This window comes from Opisthorchis viverrini, assembly GCF_000715545.1.
Source record: "Opisthorchis viverrini unplaced genomic scaffold opera_v5_54, whole genome shotgun sequence".
Taxonomy (NCBI): domain Eukaryota; kingdom Metazoa; phylum Platyhelminthes; class Trematoda; order Opisthorchiida; family Opisthorchiidae; genus Opisthorchis; species Opisthorchis viverrini.
Window position 1 is genome coordinate 767,056 of NW_008751711.1, and position 27,474 is coordinate 794,529.

Below are 27,474 nucleotides of genomic sequence, written 5' to 3' on the forward strand. Positions count from 1 at the left end.
TCAGGGATTCGATATGTCACCCGGCATGTTGTTAAACTGGTAGTTGGATCCCGAGACCTAAGAAATATATAAAGGTTGATAGATTATTTTGAAGTATTTAAATGATTTTCTATAGACATAAAACTACTCAAAATTCAATCGGTGTTGAAAAGCGAGATTTTGCGGGGCGTTTATTCCCTGGTCACCGTGGCCATGTTCTAACCAGCGCATTTTAAACGGATACGTTTGACTACTTCATCAGAGAAACTTGCCACATGATTGCTAGCATCATATTTGTCATCTTATAGACTCCCACACTTTCGACATATTGAACAATTTGCTGGTCACATTTTGCCATACTTTTTGTAAGATAATGCGCCAGCACATTACAAACAACTCCACCGCTATCAAAGCGTGGTAGTACGGACAGCTGACAGTTGGGTGCAGCGCTGCGCCAGCTTAGACACCAGCATATTGTTATTCTGCGGGGGATAAATGGACAGAATTACAACATGTTAATCATCCATCCTTGGTTCAAGCTTGATAACCAAAGCTTTCAGCACCACAGTAGAAGGTTGTTTGGACCAGCAGATAAAACATTAACTAACGATTCTTAAATAGGCAGTTTAACCACAATAATTCTTTTTCTTGGCAAAGGAAATCTGAAATGCAAAACCGTCGCGTTCACTTAAGGAAAAAGTTTAGGGTTGCTGCAGCTGGAAATGGGTAGTTAAAGAGATGCAGCAACACAGATTTTACTCGATACACCCGGATTAGTTAGAAGAATTGTTTCCACGTTAAAAAGTGAGCTCACTGGCTTATTTCGGTAGCGTTAATCTAGGAATGAAAATGTGGTCTTAATTTGCTTAGTCTTTAGGACCATCTTGCACGAGCATTCTTTTGAGTGGGATCGACATATATCACAGTATAAAGAGTATATATCGCTCCCACATTCTGCGTTGGCATAATGTGCTTCAAAGACGCACAAAGAGAATATTGGGATAATTCACAGGACTTTCAAAATTATATAAATTTTGTGCACAAGAAAACCGTGTTGATTGGTGATTTATCATGTTAGTAAAGCACCATTTTTCATGATAATTTTTTGCTGTTTTGCACAGTCAGATTTTGTCTTGCCCTGGTTGTCTAATTGAAAACAAAACAACTTGTGAATAAGTGGAATCAGTTTGCACGCAAAACGATTAGCGAAAATGAAAGCAGTACCGGTTATTATTCGTTTATTAGTTACATCATAGGAAGTGAGTAGAAACAGAGGAAGAGCTCCTGTGCCATTAAATGTTCGTTGCTACACTGGATGCCGCTTTGTTATGTACTATCTGATTCATGCATTGCAGCACATATAGCTAGCTTGGTCGGCTGATTTTTCGTGACTTACCAGATAATAACCACTGGGGAGTCTATGTGGTGACCAGACGCAGGAAGCAACTGCTTTGTTAAATTTAGCGTTCACACGATACACTTGCGGAAATCACTATAGCCTAGAATTAATACGATCCCAGTGGACTGTATGATAACGACTTTTTCACTTACAAATTTATCCAGTTTGACCATTGGCATATTGGTGCTGGATCCCAAATGGTAGGAATATTTTCCAGGCGGGAACAATGCTGAATGAGCTGGCATGAAACCATCAGGAAAATGATAAGCGTAAGGCAGAGCATGCAGTCAGATTTACAGTTATTGCATAGATGCTTGCTTTCCTCTAAATCTCTGATCTGTTATCTAAATTCCTGTTCAAACAAACTGAAAGTGCAAAGAACACACTGAGTTATTGTAGCTTTTCTTTTACAAGCAAGATATCTTGGTCCAGATTATAGCCTTTCCCTTCTGGAAAAAAGTAAATTGCGACCAAAGCAATCGACAAATAAAATGACACATTGCTTTTTGAGTCGCCTTACTGAAATTCACTATTTCCTATAGATGTGGGCCGCTTTTGTTATCCAGAACAGACATTCAACATGCATAAAGGTATCGATTACTGAGCTGTGTATATAGGCTTGATCGGTTTGCTGGATATCGGAAATGTTAATTTCCGCTTCACGTGGCACACATGCCACCTGCCAGGTTCAAAAACTTCGAGATTCAGACGCAATTATTATTCCTCCATGATAAACATATCAGGTTGAGTTATTCACTACGAATGATAACATCATCTATTATTCCACAAGTTCGCCAAACCTGGCTCTAAATGATGGCACGAAATGCGCCCTACGAAGCGAATTTGTATCCTTCGATTTATGCCTTGTGGTGGAATAAATTCAACTTCCGTACTTTAACTTCATCACTGAACTTTCAATCCGCAGTACAGGGTGGTGTTGCTTCGATTCATTTATGGATTTGTCCACTGAGAGTGAAATCTTTACTCAGTCTGAAGAGGGTCCAATCCGACAAAGATCCGTTGGCTCATCAGAAGATGTCCAAAATTTCATTTCCAATTCTCTGTTTAGAAATTAAATCTGGGAGTGGAAACTCACAATTTCGTCCAGTTGGATGTTTGGCTCCTTTGAGGTTTTCTTTGTATGTTTTCCGCAGCGTATTTGCATGGCTGAATCCCGGTGTTCCTCGGGTTAGTATGATTCATCGCGGTGACGATAAGTGTGCATTATTTTGGTGGTCTGAATAAGTGAACCCGCGCCATTCATTTCCTGGTAGTCCTTACTGTAAAAGTTGAGTGGTCGTGAACTTTCGCAGAGGGACATAATTTTGGTTACCATTATTTCGGTGTGATTTACATTCAGAGGGCGGGACAAAGTTTTGGGTTCTGTTCATTGTCTTCCAGTTCGTCCATGATTTTCCATGTTGAGCATTGTTTCGTGACTAGCAAGAAGAAGTACCTTTGTTGTGTTTGGAAAATCGAGAACTTTTGTTTGCATTTCAGCTTGAACTTACTTACAAGATGAATGTCCATATATCTCCCCACACAACACAATGGTTGATAAACGTCCTTTAGTACTTGAAAGCTCTAATTGAGAATTCCTTGCCAAAGAAGCCTGCCACCACTTGCAACTGCGTGATGTGAATCGTGTGATTAATTTCGGTCATCTTTATTTCCAATCCAAGCGTTAGTTAACCGCGTTGCTGATCGCTCGACAAGTGCAGCAGCTGCTGCGGATTATAAGTTGGTAATTGCCGCATTTCCGCCCTCAGTAAGGCATCTAAAATCGATTGCGTGGTAGCGGGTATAAAAGGTAGACTAATTTGCTGTTAATCGCATTTGTCAATACTGATAGTTTGTCGCTGCTCTAAGCATGGAAGGATAATAGTGGCTACGTATGAAATTCGAATTTTTCACGCTGATCTGAGAGTAGACGTAAAATTAGTCCATCCATTGAGTTGCATTTCTGCGTGCCCCAATTTTTTTCTTTACAGTTCTTCTTGTTTGTCGAAGTATATCTGTCTTTTTATGCATGAGACACCACTGCAGCAGAATTCCAGGGTTGGCTCAAAAATACGTAATGCTCCAAGCTACTCAAGTTAACCCCAAGTACTGCATCGATTAATTGAAAATTTAAAAGGGACGTATTTCCTATCTAAAGACACAACAGAGAGTAGAAGTATTCGTGGTTCCATTCGAGCTCCATAATTGTAAAGTTAAATTCCACTGACTGATTGGAATTTTATGCACAATGAGTTGGAATAAGGGATTGAAAATATGGTTACTGCCAATGAACCCCCAATCGTCTGAGGCGCTGAGGCTTGAGGTCCACATCAAGCACACTACTGCACTCAGCGTGGCATTGTTTAATGGTCCTAGCACACGGCGAACTTTTTCGGCGGAATTCGTCTGTTTTTAAACATGGCAATTACAGTGCTTAGGATTTCGAAAATGTTTCAGTCTACTGTGCCCAAACATAGTTCGCTCAATATTGACTTCATCATGAAATGCAGAATTTTTCCGGGTGTTATCAGCACACCGAATCTTGTGTTGTTGTGCGCGTTGTTCGCCTGAAATGAAGTCTCGTATAATTGTTGCGGTGTCGTCGACGATGGCGTATTTCGGCTTCGATTAAAAAAATCAAAGTTCTCGTGCATTCATCCGTTCATTCACTTTCACCCAAAAAATGCTATTAGAGACCAAGAATAACCGATTCATTCCATCCCGTTTCTGATTTATGGGTATTTGGGTGATTATGTTTGGGTTTGAAATGGTGGCTTTGTTCGCATAGGGTATCCATGGCTGCGTCAACAAGTGGCACCGGTTGCAGAGTCAGTGCTGCACCCTAGTCAGGTATTATGGCCTGAATTATATTCATGCAAAAAGCATTATTTCTGGAATCAGTGGAGCTGCGTAACACATCTACTTTTCATCCAGATCTTACCGCAGATCTGTCAAAATATATGTAACTCAGGTGTATCTACCGTTGATTGATGAGATTGTAGTTCATCTGCCCGAGTTTCGCACCCGGTCGATGAGAAAGCATCAGTGAGCACTTATATGCTCCATAAATATGCTTCATCGACAAAGAGTTTCAATCCAGTTACCAGGCTCACCAAAGATAAACGACCACCATCCGTTCAGTCGAAGTTTGGATATGGCTTTTACTCTCATTCAATTTTTGGAACAACCAGAGCGCACAAAGAAATGTTGCTACACTCATGCGTACGTCGATATATGACAAAACCCACGTTTTGTGATGAAAGCAATTTGTTTGAAATAAATCTCAGTGTGAGATACCCATTGTGCTAGCTGAGATATCCAAACCCAAAATTCAACTATTATTTTATGCATGTGTTTATGAATAATGAAGGAAAACTTACCAGGTATTTGCCATTTCAGATGCGTTTACAGAAGCAACCCCGGAAGAGTCCAATGGTGCTTTGACAGGTACATTTAGTGTATTATCTTAAAAAACACAAACATTTTGTGGTTCAGAATTTGTTATTGGAGTAAACCTGCAGAGTTGGTAAAGGCCACAGAGCGAAATTACATAATTTACAAATTTTAGATACCGAGACTGTTTTTAGTCAACCATGACAGCCTCCAATGAAAAAAAAATCACCAATGGCTTCATATGATGCAATATTTGCAAAGCCATTATTTTGCCTATCTCTTCAGGTGTTGAAATAATGGCTTGCTTATGGCATAGCCGAAACGTGAATGGTTATTCCACATATATTTCCTGTAGTTTTTCCTAAGAGGCAACTGTGAGCTGAATAATATAGTAAGTGCTAATTCAAATCTTCCCTCAAAAGAGTCAATGAACCCAAGTTGTTCGCATTTTCATCAAACGTATAATCGCTCCGCGTTGAACCGTTAGGAGTATACGCATTTGATTACCACGTTGAACCGACGGTGAACCTTGGTCATATTACTTGTGGTCCGAACAATCATCATTAACGAGACATCTGCCCGGTTATTATTATAACATGTTTTCTTTATTGTTGTTCGTTCTCCTTCAGTGTCGCTCCTACTTATGCTTTGCTTACTAGTCTTTGATAAATGTCAATATTTTGTTGCCTATCAATAATGGTTTTCAACTTTGTTTTAGTTCTACCTATTTTCAGGCGTCTACTCTGACGAAAAACCAGACCGATAGGGTATCCCACTTAGAGCTTCCCGGATGGTGGGCAAACGAACGTCCATTGAACTAACTGGACGCATTGAGAGCCCATTTTATTCTACATATCTCACACAGCAGTCAGATAGCTTTTGTCTACGGACCTAAGAGAGCAATCTGACTTGTCCCCGGACACGAGCTGGAGCATCGCGCCGTAAAAAGAAGAATGTTCCTCACATCCCGGATGTATGATTTTTTCTGTGCTGTTACCTCTCTATACGACCAGCCTGCACCAACAGGCTGCTCATATATGTGGTTGTACATCGTTTGCTGCATAAAGCATGCAGCTCCTAGAAACCATCACCGCTTCGGTGACTATTTTCTGCTCCATCTTGTTGCGCCATTATTGATTGTTTGTTTGCTTCATTCACGGTACTTACTGAAACGTCCTCCGAGAGAACTGGTTCATATCAGTGATCTACACATCACTTGTCGCCCTCATTTGTCCTTTTCACTTTGGCTGCAAACTTCATTTTATATAATAGCCACAATTGCCCTGTGAGATGTTAAGCCACCCAAATCATGTATCCATCATAATAGGGTGCACTGCATTGAGCCGAACGAAAAAAAATGGAACCTGACCGGTTCGATTTGTTCATTTCGCTCATGTATTACGCAGACTCAATCCCCCTTTAAAGGGGTTGTTGCGCGGTAGATCTTGGCGACTGCCGGTCGAATATCTCTAGTGGTTCATCAGAGGAAACTAGTTTTCCGCAATAAAATATGATGTAGCATAGAACATGTGCACGAGTCTCCTTGTACACTACGCGTTCTGAATAAAAAAAGAGGTTGCCGCTGCAGACGACGATGTGGTGATACTCGGTGCACAACCATTGCGCGCACCGGCACAAGCGGAAAACATATTAAAACAGAATGCCGTTTCAGTGGACCAGTTGGCTTATGTTCATGAAATCAAACGCTGATTGATAAATATATGAAGGAGGTTTTCTGATTTTGCCCTTGTAATATTAACATGGATACTTTTGGAACTTCTCCGGTGTACTGACAATCAATAATCTACTACCGAGAGCGATTTATAATAATATAATAATAATATAATATAATATATCATATATGTAACATAATATAATTCAGGTAGTTGAAATATACCCAGGTTAACTTTGATTGTGGCCCATATTTCAGTTAAGGTAGGCTGACATTTTTCAGAGAGGATAAATGCATGTTTACCCGATTTCGTTGAAGATGCCTGAGATAATTGCACGCCGCTGTAAAATTTTGAAGTGTAGCTGACAGTAACATTGGAAATACGGAGGGATACAGCGCGGTTCACTCCGACAAAAGAACGCACGCATATGAATGAACGAACATCCAGAGATGCTCAGTAAATGAAACCGCTCAAAAGATAGCGAATAACGCAGTATCGTTGCAGTATACCAGCACAAGAGGAATAAATTTAGAGAAACCTGTCGCATGATCACAATCCATGTACCTATGAGTGCTGACATCGAAAATAATTGGTTCAATTTCTGTGTGTGGTTAGGTAAAACCCTGAGCTCAGCTGTCACTAAAAAACAGACTTGGTTAAATCAACAAAAACTGTCCTGAAAATGTACACAAAATAGTAAATATTTTTGCCTAACACATATATAGCTTCGTGTGCCCATAATGATCCCACTTTGCTGCTGATCGTATTTTTTTCTGATTTGGCGAAAATAACCTGCAATAACAGACCCTTTGAGTGTTCATGCCGACGCTCTTTGTTTGTGCAAAATATGTTGAGGCCCGCAAGTGAGTTTTACACTGCCATGAAGAAATGGCAAATTTAATGTTGCAAACGGCGGCCTGTATGCCTAAATTTAATCATTTGAAAGATCGGTATATAGCAAAAAAGGTGATATGAACAGTTTTGTAACAGATTTTTTTGTGAAATGTGTTCGTGAACAGTCAATTTACCATCGGAGTTTATGTTCCTCTGCTGATTGCCCGCGCAGCAACATGGTAGCTGAAACCAGTGCATCAATTTAGCCCCAAGGTTCTGCGAAATTCACTGAGGCTCGTGTCAATAAATACCATCTCAGTATGAGAGCATAAGTAAGGGGAAAATGTCGCCTACTAGTAACTCATAGGATTTGATCACTTGTTTTTTCCTTTTCCCGAATGAGAACATGCTACGATATAATACAGTAAGGTGTTGTCCTTTTTGCTTCCTTGTTTTTCGCTGAAATCTCCACACGCTGAACATCAACTCATGAGCACGATGTCGAATTTATATTTGGTTGAGCCCACCTTGCAAATGTCATTCAATAACAAGTTAAATTCGTCGGGCTACATTGTCCGACACTGAATGTGAGGCACGTTGCCGAATATCACGATAATTTCCCACCAGGTTTCGGCAAGTGTTGAGTAAAAATATTAAACAATGTCGGCATGCATATTGTAAGGTTTCATCAATTGATCTGCTAGTGCCCTGCTTGCCACCACACCCTAGGCCACCATCCTTAGCGTGTTTTATGCTTCAGGTTGCGACGTATAATTCCCTACTATTTTAGCCGTTGCAATGTTGCGGAAATATGTAGCAGTACAATAAGGTGTAATAAAATGTACAACCATAGTCAAAATTAAAAATGCATATGCTACTTCTTTATAGAACACCACGGCGCCAAAGAACGCGCACTCAAGCACAATATTGTATTACACATCCAAATGTTATCCTGAGTCGCAAACATGGGTTAAATAATAATTTCCAGTGGAAACAATTTAGTTAGGGGAGAGTTCGATGGTCATACATGCAATTCGCCTTTTGGAAGGTTGTCGATTACCTAGGGATGATCTGAATATACGGACCGTTACTTGATGTCAAATACTGTATAGTCAGCACATGTAATACGTTCTACTCATTGATATTTGGCGCGCAACCAATTGGGAAATTATTAATTAGGTTCTACGCATATCTGAAGCTTGAGAGGAAATCCGGATATTTAAAAACATGTGGCTCTTGCAAAAATTGAGACCAAGATCGCGGTACTTCTGAGTAGCTAAATCAAAAGCAGATTTAGATCTACCGATCCACATGAGTAAACGGCAAAGCATACTGTTGTCGCACTGACATGCAGCTTTGGATAAGCTTCGAACGCATAATTTCTGGGTGCGACTTCGGTACGAATTGGTTGTTTCCCACTCCACAAGCGCACACTTCCTTAATTTAAGTGCCTACTAACTAAGCATCATGTATTTGAAACATTTTCACTTCCTTTTTTGTGGTTTCGTAGAAAGCTCACCTTTAGTTGAGCGCACACAATCGTAATCTTTGTGTGGGGTCATAAACACTGCTTCCGCATAGAGAGTTCCCAGGAGAATAACGGGACACGACACTAATCATGGGCTTTTGGCAAACAAAATGTTCGGATAATAATATAGACCATCAGAAATCATCGTTTTGCCTGACCTGTTTGTAATTGCTGGTACCAAGGGCAAACAAAAATGTGTCATTTTTACCATATGCATATAGGAATATAGGAGACGGAATTAAGGGTAAATTAAATGATATATAGTTTCGAAGTGTGACTGCGAATTGAGGAATTCAAGAAAGACATTTCTGAAGAAATCAAACTAGTGTTTGTTTTCTGGTGAATATGGTGGTTTGAGGTATTTTAGTGTGGGAAGCGGTTCTAGAAAAAACATGAACAAGCACTTTGAGAGAAAAAAGATTTTTCCAGGTAGAATCCCTACTTAACTTGATTTTACCGGCTGTAGCTAATTCACTAGATTGCTCTGCTATAAAAATAATTACAGGCAGGTTGGATGTTGAGGCAGCGTTAACCTATTTTGCTTGGCGATGTCACGGTACGTGTGCACTGGTCGATTTTGACATCAGTGGTGAACATGTTATCAAAGTATGGTAATTACTCAAAGTCCAATCGAAAGTGTAAAATCTCAATTTAACTTGGCTGGATGAAAAATATTTTAGACGTGCATGGATTTATCACTTTACTAATGTATAGCAACCACTACGGCCTATTTAAATTCTGGGCTTCATATATATATATATATATATATTGGGATTCATGGGTCTACAGAAAACTGAAAGCCGAATTAATGTCAACTTGGGCCAAGTACCATAGCATCTGTATCCCAATAATCGTCCAAATCCATTTTTGATTGAGCTAACGGTGCTGATTGCTTTATTTTGCGCACACATGCTTACTTACAAGAAATAGCGGATATTAATTGTATTCTTGCTTCATAAGATAATACGCCAACATAATCCTGGGGAATCAGGTGACACTTCAATGTTTCCATTACCATGCCAAAATTCACAACAAGTTTCCATGAAACTTTGCCTTCGTAATACGCATGTACCGGTGCATGATACTAACAAAAACGAATTCCAAGCTTGCCAGCTGCCAGTAGGCTGACTTTTGACTAAGTTAACCACCATAAAAGATACCAGGTCAAGTGTCGTTTTTTCGTCTGGGCATTTCAGTTCCGTTCAGATGGTGATACAAGATTAAGAAACTTTACAAGATTAAACAAAATCCTGAAGCGGCCCCGTATCATCTAATACGTTGACAATAAAATTTCCCGCATTTATTCTGTCCCCATTTGTAATCCCCGCCCCCGTTTTGCGTTCAGTTTGTATATACAAACTGTCGTTAGTTTGTCTTTACCACTTCATCTATTTGACCCTGAGGTCATCTGGCCATTTTTGCCGAAGTTTCACGTGTGAGTGTCGCACGTGGGAGCCCGTTTACTTACTGGGTTTGTAATTTTGTGGTCCACGTGGACCGTTTGTTTTAGAAGCTTATCTACTGTCGAAGTTTGTATACTTTGTGAATTGGTCTTACACTAATGGTACCGTGAAGAAACCCAGCTCCGACTTCTTTTTGCCTGCCCGGAGGTTCCGGTATTACGTGTCACTCGAAGATATCGTTCGACCGTTACAGTACTCGACATCTTATGTCGAATTGTTTTAAAGTAAAGCTGTCAGCTTTCGGAACCATTTTGTAGGAAACGGGATCAAACGACGCGGAAACGTGTTAAGCTGCGGAGGAAATAGTTGTTTTATTGCAAATATGCAAAAAAGGCCCAAAAACAGTGTCAAATAAATTACAGAAACTGTCTACCAAAATTAATACAATATGTAATCATCAGGTACTCATTATGCAAGCAAGAATAGAAGCGATTGCAAATATACCGGGTTTCGAACAATAACGAGTCTCACCAAATTTATTTATTTCAATAATGAAGCCACAATTCCTCTAAAAATGATGCCCCCAGATATTTTGTTATGAGAAAAATACGTCTATAGTTGCCGGGTAAAATACGCGACACTACTAACCGATATTGACTCACAAATGACTCAAAGGATTTTTCTCATTAAACAAACTTTCGGGCGGATGTTTCTGTTTAGATGAAGCGATTGTGGCCTTTTATCAATAAGCATTTCCCCTTCCAAGACGCTGCACAATAGGCGTCCAACTATGAAGAACGCGTCCCAAGATTCTGGGTAACAGATTAGGTGGCCGGCATACATTTATGTGCAGTTTAGCAGTTGTGCAAACTATTGTTTATTGGTCTTCGCTTGGATTTCGAAACTATTTTATTGTCAAAATTAGCTTGATGGGTGGAAACGTCATTTTTTAGATGACGCTTATAAAACTGGGCTCATAAACCTACTTCGTATTCGATATGAAAATGATATGTGGGTATCACAGAATTGCAAACATGTTACGTATTTCAATCGTCAGAGACATTCCACATTGCACTCATTTAATAGGCAAACATCATCCAAAGGTGGCTAGATACTCGAGATATCATGGTGTACTTTCATGAAGGAAATTATTCACAAGGTTGCGGGCAACTCTCTGATATCCTACGATCTTCTGAGGTTGCTATAGAGCCCATAGAGCTTTTCGGTTGTCGTACGATATCAAGCAAGGACGTTCTACGCCAAGGCGTAAACGCAAGACCAAATAAAAATATATCTGATAGGGTTATCCTCAGTAAATTGTGATGCTAAATACATTTTTAACCACCAAGATACATTTGGGTCACCTTGTGTTCAATTTGGAGATTGTGCACTGCATATCAACCAAAATCGTCTTCTTCCTCACACAACTCAATCTGCACAGTCTGACGTTTAAAAATCATTCGCCGTTTGCGAAATAACATCTGGATGTCATTTCTCAAAACAAGGAAGTACTATAATTCGTGTTGATGTGGGTGCTGGTGGCTGGTATTTCAGCTTCTTCCATCCTTTTGGTTTCACGCTATTGGATTGCCTTGGAGACTATTTCCGCTGAGAAAGTTCATTCACCAATCCATTCAGAAAATCATGTGCGAAGTCAAGTGAACTGGTGAACACCAGTTACGCTGGACATTTCTTGAGACAAGCGGCGAATTCATAGGATAAAATGAACATGGATGTCACCTGAGAGTTAGCCCGCTCTGGCTTACAGCTTTATTATATTGGCGAATTACGGTGCACTGAATTTTTCCAATTCACAAGCATATAGACAAACAACTATCTGAATTTAATCATGCTCCTGATAACTGAAATTTTCTATTTTGCGTCCAAAAAACAGTAACATTCATACCGTGAGGAAAAACCATGCAAAACAATTTTTCTGTGAATTTCAATCTTTATACAATTGGCAAAGTTGAGTATTTTTAACGCGATATAATGATTTGTGAGGACTTGCAAAAACGACAAATAAATTATATTACTTCTGAATAGTTAAATAAAAGATCGAAAATACTGATCGTCGTTAATACACATTGTCCGAGTTCATTATTGTTAGTGTTTGCTGTTTCCGTTGTTGTAAAGTGTGCACACGCTGGATATGAGGACAGTGCACACGTTTTCCACGTATAGCGGATGTCAATTTTCTTGTTTTATTAATCAGAGCAGATATTGCGTCCTAGCAAAAACAGGGAGGCCACATTTTTGTCAAGACCATGCTCAGATCCACAATAATTCCCCTGAAAACTTGTCTTCGCATCAGAGCATGAAGTTCTAGAAAAAAATAATCTCAAGCATATATCACTATTCCCGGTGAAGTGAAACTGGATTGGAAACAATTATGGTTATTTGGCTTGGACAGGTAATTGTTCATGCCTCATTTTCATCTGCGATCGTCCGTTACATTCAGATTGTGATACAAGGTGGGGATATTGGACGAGTTTGAACAAACTTGATAAATTTCACTGTGCTAACAGCACACGTGATATACATCTGAAGTGGAATAAGCGTAAACCTTACCCATGATAGTCTGTGTTTATACAATAAAGGTTTAGCTAAATCTGGCATGCAGGAATGTCCGTTTACTTTGCATAGCCAACAAAATTCTCTGTAATGATTTCCTAATATTCATAAATTGTCTTAGCGCGTTTAGCAACAAGCGATTGCTGCTGAAGCCGTGTGAGTGGATATGAGATTACTGATTCAAATAAGACAGAGGTTTATTACTCGGCAGTTAAATAAACCATATTCATAACTAGGCTATGAGCGGCATACCATGCCCAAAAGGATTGATTACTGCACATTAGGTGCATAATACATGAAGTTATCCCGCGCGTATAAATTTCATAAATGGTTTTTTTGGCCATGTTACGAGATAGTGCACTACCGAGTGGACTTCTTTTTCAAATATGCACCAAAAGAAAATCGCAGGGACAGTGGTACTCTATTTGCATTCATAAATTAATGAATATTATTATGATCAGTAAATGAATGTCAGATTCTGTAAAAGTTTACGAAAGTTTCTGCGTTCTAAAGATTGAACTGACAAACTGCTCGGTCTGTTAATATCAGCCATATGTTCAAATTTATATATATATATATATATATATATATATATATATATATAAGGCAACAGCGGTTTTAAACGTCGTGATACTACGCAGCCTACACTACACATTGAACGATATTTGCCGTGACAAAACTTAGCAGTTTACAAAATACGATAATTTATATAGTGTTACTGATCGAGGTGTTCACTTTTAAATAGGAACAGTTGCTTGATGCCAAAACTTCAGAAATGTGAAAATCGTGCGAGCCATTCCAAAGACATTCTAACTGCTTATGAAGTGCGTCTAGTTTGTCGACTGCAAACCAGTGAACTTGTCAATGATTTCGTGAGAAATGAAGTAAATTCAAAAAACGAGTGAGCACTGGATAGAACGCAACGGTTTCTCCAGTTTACCCCAACTTTCTCCAGGTCGCATTTATCCCAGCAAACGTCACCTGTGTTCGTTTTGAAGAGGAGGACCCTATGGGACACTCAAACACTAGTTCATTCGGATGATTTGTTTCGTCCACGCTAATCAGAATGGCATCAGCATTATGTCCAGCTAGGATCCCCCGGCTTTGTGTGCTTCATTAGAAACAAGCAAGACCGTCTAGTTTATGCCTTCTGAGAATTTAGTTAGGCCACCAACTTGGTTCCTTATTTTGGGGGATTCGTAATCATGAAAGCGTTATTGACAAAATTTCCAGAGATCATTTCAAAAACTATTGTTCAAAATGTTCATAAATTTCGCGCAATTTATTTTGCAGGATGGCTCTGTCGCGTTTTCCCCCGAAACTTTAGATACCGCTGAATAAAGCCCATATATCTCATAAAATCCTAATGTATACTACACACTCACTGCACCAGTATTGCATATGTTTTTACGAGCTGTTGTACTGATTAACCGGAAACGTGTGTCGGGATAAAAATAATGGCCCAAACTATTCCATCAGAGTAGGCTGCAGGAACAAAAACGAATATTTGAGAGCATCCGATATCCTTAGGTCAGTGACTTCAAAGAACGTGCGTCTATCTATTCCGCATCATATACACAAATCAGAGTGGTTGTCAGACAAACGTGACACGTATGTGCATGTCGAATACCTCCTAAATTTATGTTTCTACTACGTATAAAACAGTGACCACTTTGCAGCGATCATTGGTATATTTGTTCTGAAGACCACGAATCGATTATTCAAATTATCCTGAATCGCACCTTTTGTCACACAAAAAGTGATTAAGAATAGGCATCGGTGGAGAATAGGCCAATTCGCCGACGGATTCCTTGCAGCAGAAAGGCCGAGTTTCTTTACATGCCACCACGAAGCCGACAAAGAATTGCAAGGATCTTGATGTAGGGCGAAAGAAGGCTGCGATCACCTAGAACTGCATGCGCGGTCGGACAGTTCTTGAGGCTGCTGAGCCGCAATTTCTCTAGAATTCATGTTCACTACATTAGGTTTCTTTCACGCAAGCATTTGTGGATTCATGCAATAGCCTTTCGATCAATAACCTCGGTACACACAAAACAAAGCTCGTACGTACAGTACTACTACGTACGTGCTACTACGTACAGTAACAGGATAGCGATTGTCATAATGCTAGCCGTGAAGTATACAAACAATGATCCAACATGCGCGAGTTTAGCCAGAAAATATGGGATTCCGTACAATCAATTACTTAGGGCATCATTTGATTCGGTGGGTGAATGTTACTCGGTAGAGACATGAAATGCATACTAATGACCCACAATCAACCCTTTATTATGCCAACTTCTGTATTAACTTTTCGCTTAGATTCCTGTCCGATTCAACAAATTGCCACTGTTCTCTTAGATTCTTCCTCTGGAAAAAATTGGTGTCCCCTGCTAGAAAGTGTCTCCTTTATCTGTCTGCATTTGGTAGTTCATGGTTCTCCCAATCATGCCATCGTCAGTAGCGGACTGTGAATCGTAATCACTCGGTTTGATTGTCTGCAACTCCCTACCGGAATAATCCATAGACGCCATGGGGAATTCAACGTATTTGCGACACAAAACATACTCCAATGAACAAATATTTTCGTGACCAACTGTAAAAGAAGAAGACGCGCAGGGTCATTGCTCTTTTTGCACTGATGAACGTCAAATCATCCAACTTAGCCTTGAAATGCAACAGCTCTTTGCTTGAGTATATCGCTACTTGATCAAGTTGAAACACGCCTACACCAGAATCCGCAACTAGAGCACTAATAAAGAGGAGATTATCTCGAAAGTTACATTAACGCACCGTGTCTCGCTCAGATTTATTTAGAAGGGCAGAGAGCATAATCCGGAACATGTGGCACTTAAAACCATTGCACAGTTGTCATACCTGATTCAAGCAAACATCCATTTTCACGGCCAAAAATAATGATGCTTCAAGACGCAAAGTTTTCATTCAGTCTGTTATTAGGGAAGAAGTGAAAACCCGGTAGTAAAGGGAAATAAGTAAATAGTATACCTGTAGATATGTCAGATTTTATTCTTGGCATGTCCGGGTCTTAAAATGAACTAAATCGACGTGCTCCAAAAGGTGGAACTTCACTTCAATGGCACAAGTTCCCCTTCAAAGTGAAGGACTATTAAACTCTGCCGTTTCGGGGCTTCCGCTTTTAGCACTGTGTATGTGAAATTATCCTGCAGGTTCTTGTTCTCCCATTGCGTTGCTGGGCATCACACAACTCAGGAAAGCGGAGTAGAATACGGGATTGAAACGTTGACATGTTTGGATATCCCTTGACAGGCCCAGGAGCAAATTTGGAGGGGAAGGTTTCCCCCGGCCAAGCGACGACACCTATGTCGTGCAGCCTTGAGATGTATACATCCAAAAAAGATGATGAATTTTATCCGTAACAGTTGCGAAATTGCATCAAGTTACATCGTTTATCGTTGTCTGCTTGCGTGCAAAATTAATGCTCACCATTGACCACAACACCAATGTTAGTTGTTGAAGTTCGAGGTTAAAATATGATTAACACGCACGCCCGATTTTGCCAACCGAAGCTGTCAGACGACAGTCAGTCGGTCAGGTATCCACTAAGCGACGGCAAAATCTCCCTGATGGTAAACAGGTTACTTGATGTTAGCTTCTAAGCAAAATAAATCATTTCGGCACACGACACGTGTGGCACATTCCCTTCGCTCTCCTGCTTTACCCCAATAGGATTTACTAGCAGCACTTTGTGCATTTGCTGCTGCGAGAAAATAATGCTTCTGGCTTAGGATACTTGGGACCTACAATAATGGCGAAGAATGACTGTGACTATTTTGTCGCTTTCGTATGACACTACACACTGACCAATATTGTCTTTTTATTGGTCCTGTAATAAGCCTCACACGTGCGTAAATGAAAAAAAAACATTTCTCTTGCAAAAAGCACAAGAAAAATATCCGTTTTTATTGGTCTAACAAGTGGTGTCAATAGGCCTCTTTAATCCACAAATTTATAACTTCTTAGACAACCACGAAGAATTGATGGAAATTTAGACTAGCCGGTGGCTCCACCTCAGTAGATCAGATAGATTGCCAAAGATGACCGGGAGGATCTGATGCAACTTTTTAACAATGAATGAATGCCCATAATTTTGTTCCATAGGAATGTGAAACCACCAAAACGCTGGCGAAAATCTAGGGGGTGATGGTGTGAGAACTGGAGTTCCCTCTTCTATCTGTGGTCGTCCCTGTCTTTAAGCACTAGCGGAGGCCGGCATGCCGCGATGTCCAAAGAAATTCATACACGATTGCACGTATGTGAGTGAAAGATCGTAAAAAATATTATCTGGGAAGTTAGTTTGCCGCTACCAAATTTCCTAACGTTTTTTGCTAGCATCAACACGGTGTATGTTAGTTCAACTTCCCTTGATGTACTAACCATGCAGCAAAAGCATCCCAACAGCAACGAATATAAAATTTCATCTTACAGTAGCAAAAGATCATTCGTACGTTAAATCGGACATATCTAGGCCACCCAAAAAAGTGCCTCCGTGGAAGACCTTGCGAATCTTTCTGATCACATTCCAATCTCCAAAAATTTGTTTGAACAAGATCTGTTATCATAGTGACTGCATAGAATTTTGGTATATTTATACAGAGCAGTGTACTGCAAGAGATCCCGAATGCAGTCACAGAGAATTACCGTGAATGTGAAGTACAGAGCCTTAGCATAAGGAAAAATTGCCTATTGAATGTGTGTGCTCTGAGCTTGGAGATTTTTTACCGTATTCCCCTCCGTGTGTTTGCCAAGCTTTGTTCAAAGGGGGCATAATTAAGAATTAGGTTCCCTCGGAGGCGACATCAAGCATCGCGAGACGCGTTTTATAGTCCACGGATTTGAGGTCGGTAACCATTCTCGTAGCGGCTCATTGGACACGCTCAATGGTCGTTCAGCTGTAACATCATCTCGGTGCCTGGATGCCATGCCAGCCGGAGGAAGCATGAGGGCTGGGATCCTGCCAGGTTGCCCAAGCCTGGACAGGAGAAGTTGGGTCGCAGACGTCGTGTTCGAACCACGGACATTCCCGTCGGTGAATTCGCGCTCTAACCACTTGAGCCATCTCGCCCCTAAGAGGCTAAGAAGTGTGAGTTGAGGGGTGTAATGTCGGCCTCCGGTATGCTCTAATACAAATCAATCAAAATGTATTAAAATTTGTAATAATGTAATACGATAAACATTTTTCTCCAAAGCTTGTTGAAATATAATGTGCTTTATACAATGCTATAATGTCGTTTGATATACTGAAATGCATTACTTCACATCATATATTTTAAAATATCATAATGGAATACATTAACATTGAATATATTTTAGTGTGACAGTTTATAGTACAGCTTAGAACAAAATATTGTGCGTTATAATATGTAAAAAAAACATGAAGTCGTTCAGAATTATAATTTGACTTGATCAGTTTTTTGGCGCCACACCTACACGGTTCAAACATATCTGCGATGAGCACGAGGTAAGTTTGACACATTTAAAGTTTTACATTTTCAGTAGGCGCACTGGACTACCTGTTTGATTCCTAAGCACCTTTAGGTAAGTCTCCAAATCTCCTTACAGAAAACCTATGAGCAAATGATCTTCAAATATAGAGGTGCCTCAATTCATCATCCACAGCTGCACTGACGATGGCAAGTAAAATCCATAATCGTCGTCCGGTCAACTTAGGCAAAATAAGTTGTCCAGATTGGAAAGCTGGTCAGAATGGATCTTTAGGTAACTCGTGCCTAAATCGTGACATGGGCTTCATTTTCAGACAAAGGTAATGCTTTTAAAATTGAATTATGTTGCCCGAAATGCATCTTGAACCATCTACCCCTGGTCTTTTCGCCAGGCTGCACCAGAGGACTTGCGTTGGATTATTAAACCTATGCTTCAGTGCCTATATTCCATCTGACGCACAATTCATCCAGCCGGGTAACCCAGTCATCTCGTGCGTAGCTAACTAGACGTGAATCTGTTGAGACGCTAGTTTTGTGGGATTTGGTTAACAAGATCTCTCCAAAATTATGCGTGAAATTGAGACATAATTACTGCAACATTTAGGTGTGGATAGCATTATCTGTTTGATCGTACACCTCCATGTTAAGCTGAATTATTGATGACTTCAAATTTCCTCGCGTTCTGGCTAGAAACATATTTTAACCTGATATCCTTAACTTTTCCGGGTGAAAACCAAATCTAATTTTAACGTGGGGTTTGTCTTGCAGCAGAATTCAACTTCTGTCAGCATCCTGTGCGGTATTACCAAAAGACAGCCGCGTAGGTGGAGAATTCTATGTAGAAAACCAACCCAAAATTTTTGCGATACAGCGGGTCAACAGCTATCACGTGAGGAAGACGGGCGCCACGCTCTATTCTTCATTTAGTTTATTGAAGCCGCATGTCGAGTTATTGTTGTGAAACCTGGATCCTTTAATAGATCCTAAAGTTGGTAATGTTCTGGAATATTGGTAGCTCGGGTGTATTGGTTGGTAATTGATCAGGTGGCCGTTGATCTGTTCGCCGAGCTTGGAAATTGATTTGCAAAGTTTCGTCACCATTCGAGGAGACATCTTCCAACAGCGCACTGACGATGTCTCCTCGATTGGTGAAGAAACGTTTGCAAATCAATTGCCAAGCTCGGCGAACAGATCAACGGCCACCTGATCAATTACCAGATCATAAAGTGCATAGATTTATTTTGTAACGACTGTGAACGGACCAGCTCTGCATTCCTCGAATTTCGGTCGCGTGCAGAAACATTCGAAGGGCATCGAGAATTTTCGCACACTCCAATGTTGCGCTTATTTATGGGACGGCTGAAAGATAGGTAAAATTGATGATATCAGCTCACATGTAGCAGTGTAGACTGTGGTTAGAATGGCCTTTTGTAAACCTAACACACAATTTAGCGTGAGGAGCGGAGGTGCACTGGTTAGTGCACGCAAAAATGAGTCCGAAATGCCCAAATTGATCTTCGTAAATATGCACTGATTACCTTTTCACACACACTGGACGAAAGCTTACCACATCAAGAATAGTGGTGCAGAAAACCCGGGGTCCCAGATGGGCAACCCGATAATTTCGCGATGATTTCTTTCACATTCTCGTTGAAAGGACATGATGGCCTACACCTCCGATCATCTCTGAGCCTGGTCAGTGGCTTACATGCGGTCCTCCAACCCGACCGCACGAAAATGGATGCGAGACACTCGATTCTCATGACCAGCCAGCTGTTTGTGGCAAAGACTGGTGAATTTATCTGGCCAACAGGGAGCATGTTCAAACTACTGCGGTTACGATGAAGACCATATGTTTTCATTAAGGTAAATCCTTTAGACAATGCGCAGTGTGCAGACGAGGGATTACAAATTTAGGAAGTAGCCCACTCTGAAGTAAAACCTTGCTCCATGGTAAGTTTTTGTTGCTTGTGGATTGCAGTTGGGATGTTTATTTTACGCAGTACTCGCCTATATAATGGACATTCAGGTTGTGCCGCAGTGTCCAACACGTATACGGACAGAATATGGACTCCTCTTATAAAGGCAAACAGCCGATCGCAAATGTACCTGTCTTACTTACTGAATGTGAAGGGGGAGCGGTAGACCCATAGTTGTTTCCGGGGTAGCGGTACACCAGCTAGCAGAAAATGCCCGTGAAAGGCGGTTGACCTCACCTGACTGAATTTAAAAACTGCTTCAGCATCAAAGATTTCTACACCCCAATCAAACGCTAAAAAGGTTGTAAATGTACGAATAACACAGGACTTCAAGTTCTAGTCCTCATCAGTGTCCAAACTGCTCAAAGCATTTTCATTTCCGCAGCGGGGAGTATCGCCATCTGGACTTGCATTCGGAAGCGCGGAAAAACGAACACGAACTCGGTGCGGCGCATTTCATTTAACTTGATGGTTGTAAGGTTCGCATGATAGGGTAGCACTGGGAGAAGATGTTAGCCAATGAGCGAGCCGAAATTGGTTGTTCAGGCCTCGCTGTTGAAAGGAATTATTCATGCCACCGTAGTGAAAAAGTCTCTTTCCGAAACCCTTTTTCGATACACAGGTACTTGTCTATGCGGGGGAGATGCAATTTGCCTGTCAAGCGTGCAAGAATAAATTTTCAAATTCACATACTTTGAGGCAGCACAAAAAACAATGTCGGCAACAGGACACCACGTACACATGCTTGAAATCAGCAAATGATTTTGAGCACTCATGGTGATCATTTCAATTGCCTTTCAGCAAACTCATTGAAAAATATCAGTAAAAATAACTACACTGTTTTTTCGAACCATGGATAATTTATCGGTATTTTTTATCTGTACTAGTAACCATATCGGCCAACTCTGCACTCTTTGATTTAATCACTCATCATGCACTGCATGACACGAAAAGAATCAGATTCAAGCTTCACCTTCATTTGTGTATTGTCTCAAACGTACCATAAACGATGGACCAGGTACGCGCAAGATGAGTCAACCACAACATAGCCTACATAAAGCAAATATACATTTGTGTTATGAAAGCGAAACAATGACTCCATGAAAAGTAAATGCAGCTTGGTCAGTGAAGAAATCCCCAAAATGAAAAAACTCCGGTTGTGATGTATGCAGAGGTATAATGTATATTTGATCTACGGTGGATCAAAAGGAGCGCTTGGCAGAAACGCGCGCGGCAACATCCATTTAGGATAATGCTAGTCAGGAGGATTACCCCTGGGGTTCACCAGCCAAGTTTTCGGAGACACATCAGTTTCCAAGTCACCAGTGCATTTCAATAAGCAAGTCCGATTGCTTTGCAAAGTAAAGACGTCTGGGCACTACGCTCATGTCATTTACACCATGATTTGCGTCCATTATGAGTGAGATCATGAAAGTCGCTGCTGACTACATCCTCGGTAGTCCAGCTCTCAGCTAAAAATGTCGTTGCTGAAAAAACGCCGCAGCTAACCACACACTGCCATCACATCGGCATGCTGATATTCGGCATTAGGCAATTTGCACTTTTTCACATTTTACGGCGAAACCATCAGCTGTTAACAACATAAATACGCACTGTTCAAAAGGTGGTGCGCAACAAAATGTAACCACTGTTAAACTGGGTGGGACGTTGACTGATGTTCACTAAATGTTCAAAAGCAAAAAGTATTCCTTTGAACAGTTTTCCTCGGGAGATTTCACGCTTTGCAAGAGACCACCTTTGTACGACTCCTTCACATATCTATAGGAACGAAAACTGCTGTTAACGCTGGCCTCATCCACGTACCCATGCTGCCTAATTGTGCCAGAAACCTGTAGCATAACGTGGCATTCTTCAGGTTTCTGTCTATGCCGCAGCACACTTTCAAGGCCTTTGAGATACGATTCATGATACCCTGTATTGTCCATGCATTAATTGAGCCAGCCTATCGTCTGCTTCCTTTTCAGTCTTCCTTCGTGAGCTAGACGATAAAGACAGGATAGCAAAGAAACATGTTAGCTCGTAAACTCAAAGAAGTAATCAAAGAAGTTTTAAGAGGGCTACTAAGGCAAAAGTTTGCAGGACTTGCAAATAAAGCTTTAAAATAAAGCTTCGGTGATGCCGAAAAGACGGATTTACGAACAAATCACATATATAAGATTGTGAAAAATTGTTATCCGATAAAGTTGCTGGGAATTAGTATTGTGCAAACGCTCCATAACGGAGTGCCCCCACACTATTGTTCCTGAGCACGAGAATTTTGTTTGCATTCGGCCCTCTATGATCCTTCGTGATTTCAACCAGGCGTTCCTTTTAACACAAGAGACGAAAGATGTCGCAGTGTTCGAGGGAAATTCGTCGGGGTATGCCAGCTTTTCCTAAACACAGTGAGAATAATAGAGATTATCCCATTTGACTGCCCATGAAACATTTTTGCGTCACCAGATAGCGGAAATGTTATTTCCATGGGACTTCTTTCACTTCGATGGTTCATACTAAAATAATCGTGAAGAGGTTATCAGGTTTAAATTGGATTGTTGTTTAAATGTCATTTGTGTAGGTTTGAGGCTTTCGGGAGTATAAGCAACCAAAGTGAGAACACGCCTACCACACCGTTTCACTCGACAACAATTTCTAGGGTTTCAAAAAAAGTGGTTTCACTTTGTGGCTGAAAACACTTGCGCAAAAATTGGCCTAATAAATTGCAAGTCGTCAACAGCGGGCAGTCTCTGAACATACGACTTACATTCAGATGGAAGCACTGAAGGTTGTAGAAAATTTCACATACTTCGTTAGTTGTTTGTTGTTGATCAGGTGGCTGTTGATCCGTTCGCCGAGCATGGCAATTGGCGTTTCGTCACCACACGAGGAGACATCATCAGTGCGCAGTTGAGTGGGTACTTCTTCCTTGCCTGCGTGCGCTTATATAGCATTCGAGGGCCATCTGTTATCTTCTGACGTGATTGGCTACTTAAAGTGTAACAAATTCGGTGAATCTATTGGTTCATTTGTGATCTTTGTTGCGTTGTGGTCTGCGTTCCTTTGTGTCGATTGGTTATCCTCACGGCATCTATTTTTAGTAGTTCGTTCTCCTGCCTTGGGTTGTATTGCGTTGTGGTCTGACGTTCTTGAGTTTGACTGTTTGCTTGTGCCGCCCTATTTCCTCCACCGTAGCGGTCAGCGTCCCTTCGTCCGTCGGTTGATTTGGTGCTTAGATTGGGCGCTTCCTCCAATCCAATTGATGTGTCCGTTTGAATGATGTTTTCCTCCTTCTCTTATGATTTCCTCGTCTGGTTGATTTTGCAGCTTTAAGCTCGGTGGTTCTCGAGTTCTCTTGCTCTTAGTGGCTGGTAAATGGGATCAATTTCGATGTGTTTGTTGATCGCCTCTTCGGTGGAGTTATATGCTTCCATAAATTCGGGTTCGTTTTTTGTTCTTGCCTGAGCCAATATGCAGACGCCCCTCCAGTCGAACTCATGTCCTTCTTGATCTTTGTGTGCAGAGATGAGGGAGAACTGATCGTGCCTCTTGGTGGCGAGCTTGTATTCATTCATTCTGGCTGAGAGCTTCCTACCTGATTGTCCTACATACCGTTTGTCGCAGTCCTTGCATTGGATCCTGTATATGACATTGTTCTTCGCCATTGGATCTAATTTCCCTTTTGGTCTTGATAGTGTCCTCCTTAGAGTGCTCGCAGGTTTGTAAGCGACCAATATATTGTGCTGTCGTAAGAGCCTTGCCGTCATTTCAGCGGTGTTCTTGATGTACGGGAGTGTGATTCGCTTACTTGCATTTTGTCCTGTTGCATCGTTCGTATTTGGCTTCCTGAGTGTTCTCCAGATGAAATTCCTCGGGTATCCATTTTTCTGAAACAATCTGTATAGGCGCTTTTCTTCTTTGATCTTGGATTCTGTTGTGCTGCAGTGTGTCTCGATCCGCTTGAAAAGTGTCCGAACGCAGCTTTGTTTGTGGCAATTTGGATGGTTGCTGTGGTAGCTGAGGATTTGGTCCGTATGTGTCGCCTTTCTGTAGACTTCAGTTTGTAGCTGTCCGTTCGGCAATCTAGTGACAATGACGTCCAGGAACGTCAGTTTTCCGTTGTTTTTGTCTTCACTGGTGAAGTTGAGGTCGTCAAAGACGTTGTTTAGCAGTTGGATTACTCGTTGCAGTTCGCTTCTTTTGATGCTCACGAATGTATCATCCACGTGACGAACCCATATTTTGGGATTTATATCGGGCAACACGATTTGTTCCAATTTTTGGATTGCGACTTCTGCAATGAATCCTGAAATCGGCGATCCCATTGGTGTCCCTCGTAGTTGTTCATAATATTCTCCGTTGAACCCAAAATGTGTGATCAGGCATAAGTCGAGTAATCTGCAGAGGTCTTCCTTCTCCAGCGATCCAGGTGGTGTGTCGTTGTTGTCCAATAATTCGGCCACAGTTGTCTTGGCTGAATCGTGATCTACAGACGTGAATAGTGATCTGACATCAAATGAAGCCATTATTTCGTCCTGATCGATGCTTACGTGTTTTAGTTTCTCCAAAAATTGTCCCGCATTGTTGATTGAGTATTGCGACCCACCGATGAGATGCTTTAGCCTTTTCCACAGTTCTTTCGAAAGATTGTAGGTCGCTGTTCCAGGAAGTGATACAATTGGCCGGAGAGGTATTGATTCTTTGTGTACCTTTGGGAGTCCGTAGAAGCGAGGAATGGCCGAATCACGAGCTCTCATTCTCCAATATTCCTCTTTTGTAATCTTGTGGAGATCTTGGAGTTGCTTCAAGTTCTTATTGATTTTGCTTGCTAGCTGCTTGCTCTGGTCGCGTTCAAAGCGGCGGGACGTAGTTGTGTCGTTGAGTATTGCCTTTGGTTTATTGATGTAGTCCGGTTTGTCCAGTTGTACCGTAAATTGCACCCCAGAATACCTGAGCCTCCGCACGTTGTTGTAGCTACACTTGTAGCACCATCAGTTATCAGTACGTACGTCAACAGTCCCCCGCTACATATATACTCAAGAGGCTCTTTGACTGCTCCGAACACTGGACCCACACCGGACGACTCAATGGTTCTCACTTCATGGCCTTACAGAACCCTGGGCACTTTATCGCTTCTACAAATGGATTTTATGCTCCACCATCCGTGAAAACTACAAATGCACCCATCAGCCCAGTAGAACGCTCTCCTGGAACTGAAATGACTGACAATGCACGTCTCCGGCCAGAGCAGTCACTACAAATGAAGTTGGCGGCATTCGTTTTTGTTAAAGACCAAATGACCTATAGTCTCTCCGCGTTACACATCCGCCAAAATACGCCCTCAGACTCAAATATCTAGTGTGAAGACCGCGGTACGTGAAACACCTTCAAATACGCCCTCGAACATCTATCCCTCGTTCTTATCAGGATAACCACTTCGGCCTCCCCATAATTACATGACAAATACACCAGACCACGCGCACCGCGAGTTTGATGAAACCTCATATCCGCATATACCGGCGGCCAACTCAGGACCTTAGCGCCTCCCCCATCCTACACACCCACTTCCGTCCCAACTGAAGACAATTTTCTGACGCGACCCATCCCCGCACAACCACCGCCACTTTCGGCACCATGTCGTTCTCCACAGCTCCTGCCGACGAGAATGACTTCATGTCCCGAAAACCCCACAAGCCCTAAACGCTTCGGACTACATACCATTCTTCAAGAGTTATACCTAACCCACAATGAACTTTATGCTCTACCGTCTGCCGTGAATTCAAATCTACTTTAACAATTACAGCACCCCTCTACCTCCAGTTGTGAATACACCTCGACCTGATCTGAACACATGTCTAGTCAACTCTACTTCACGTACCCTTACACCCCCTAAACAATTCTCCCTAGTACGGAACTCCAGTGTAAACGAAGTTATCAAATTCCTCCTTAGTTTGGTGTGCTCACTAGTGGACCTATCAATGCTGCTCTTTAGCGCCCGCTCAATGCTGCCAAAATTACATACTCTCCGTGGGATTACTGCTGTCACGGAGATGCCCAAAAACTGAAGCATTTCAGGCCGGAACTGCCATACTCAGTTTGATAGCACACCCGTATCTGCTCCATTCCTCCTCCCAATCGAGCCCTCTTGCCTACCCGCTTCATTGACCCCAACTGCCTCCATGACATTCATTCCGACCTGTTGGACTAATCGTTCGAATTCACCCACGTCTCTGCCGCCATCCAACCTAACACCTGCACATGACTTCCCTACAACAGTCCAACCAGTGAGTCTGCTTGTTATCAGATTGCACTACATTTTGAGACTAAACTTGCCATGTCCTACCAATTCGAATTATCTCATCTTCACCTCCACTTTTGCTCGTTGTGACTCCGGCCATTTACCCAACCACCCAAGGTCACTCATGGCCAGCAATGGTTTTCCAGTTTTAGTCCTTCAGCCGGCTGAGTCTGAATTAATCAGACCTCATGCCCATTGTCCCATACAACTTGCGAAAACAACGTTTTATTATCATTTTTTCGAGTGCTTCCCGCAGTTTATGACATTGTCCTCTTTTCGAGCAACCCCCACAAGCAGCAAATCCTCCAGTCATGCCCCGGTGGGACTGTAAACGCATGGTCATGCCAGACGGTATGCCACCCATAAGTTGAGTATCGATATTATTATTATTATTATTACTGACTACGATGCCAACCTGTTTGGTGACAACAGCGTGAAAATCTACAAAAACTTGGTACGCGCTATGTATGACGCGAGACGCGGGATGTGCGGCATTTTTTAGGTCCTTGAACACGGATTTCTCAGAGGCGCTGCTGGTTTCAAATGGACTAGTAACAAGGTGATTGCAACAAGGATATTTGGTAGATCAGCAGGTAATTTACAGAAGGAAATCATCCAGCATCGCTAAGTGTAGTGGGTCACGTGCTGACCATGCTGATGCACCCACTGCCGCGGCAGTTGCTCCCTCGGTGTCCGCTTTAGAATAGGACAAGCAGCGATCTAAATTGAAGTGTGACTCGGCAGAAGGTTTTCTAAAAGATTACACACATTTTAGGTGTTGTTGGTGTTATACTCGTTCCAGGGCTGGCTTTCCTTTGCCCAGCAATGATTGACGCAGGCCTTACAAGAAAATCCAACTTCCTTCCAGATTGTGTCATTGAGCGGTTGGAGGTTAAGGTATATCAGAATGCTTGACGTAGGCCACCATCAGTAT

General features: G+C 41.6%; 1 protein-coding gene across 1 annotated transcript; it reads right to left on the bottom strand.

Moving 5' to 3' along the window:
* T265_03722 (hypothetical protein) lies at positions 1 to 23,104 on the bottom strand (the record flags this gene model as incomplete). The annotated part of the gene is made up of 3 exons (XM_009168269.1): positions 1 to 57; positions 15,352 to 15,535; positions 23,052 to 23,104. The coding sequence occupies 3 exons, from the start codon at positions 23,102 to 23,104 to the stop codon at positions 1 to 3; spliced, it is 294 nt and encodes a 97-aa protein (XP_009166533.1).
* Between the last annotated feature and the right edge of the window lie 4,370 nt (positions 23,105 to 27,474).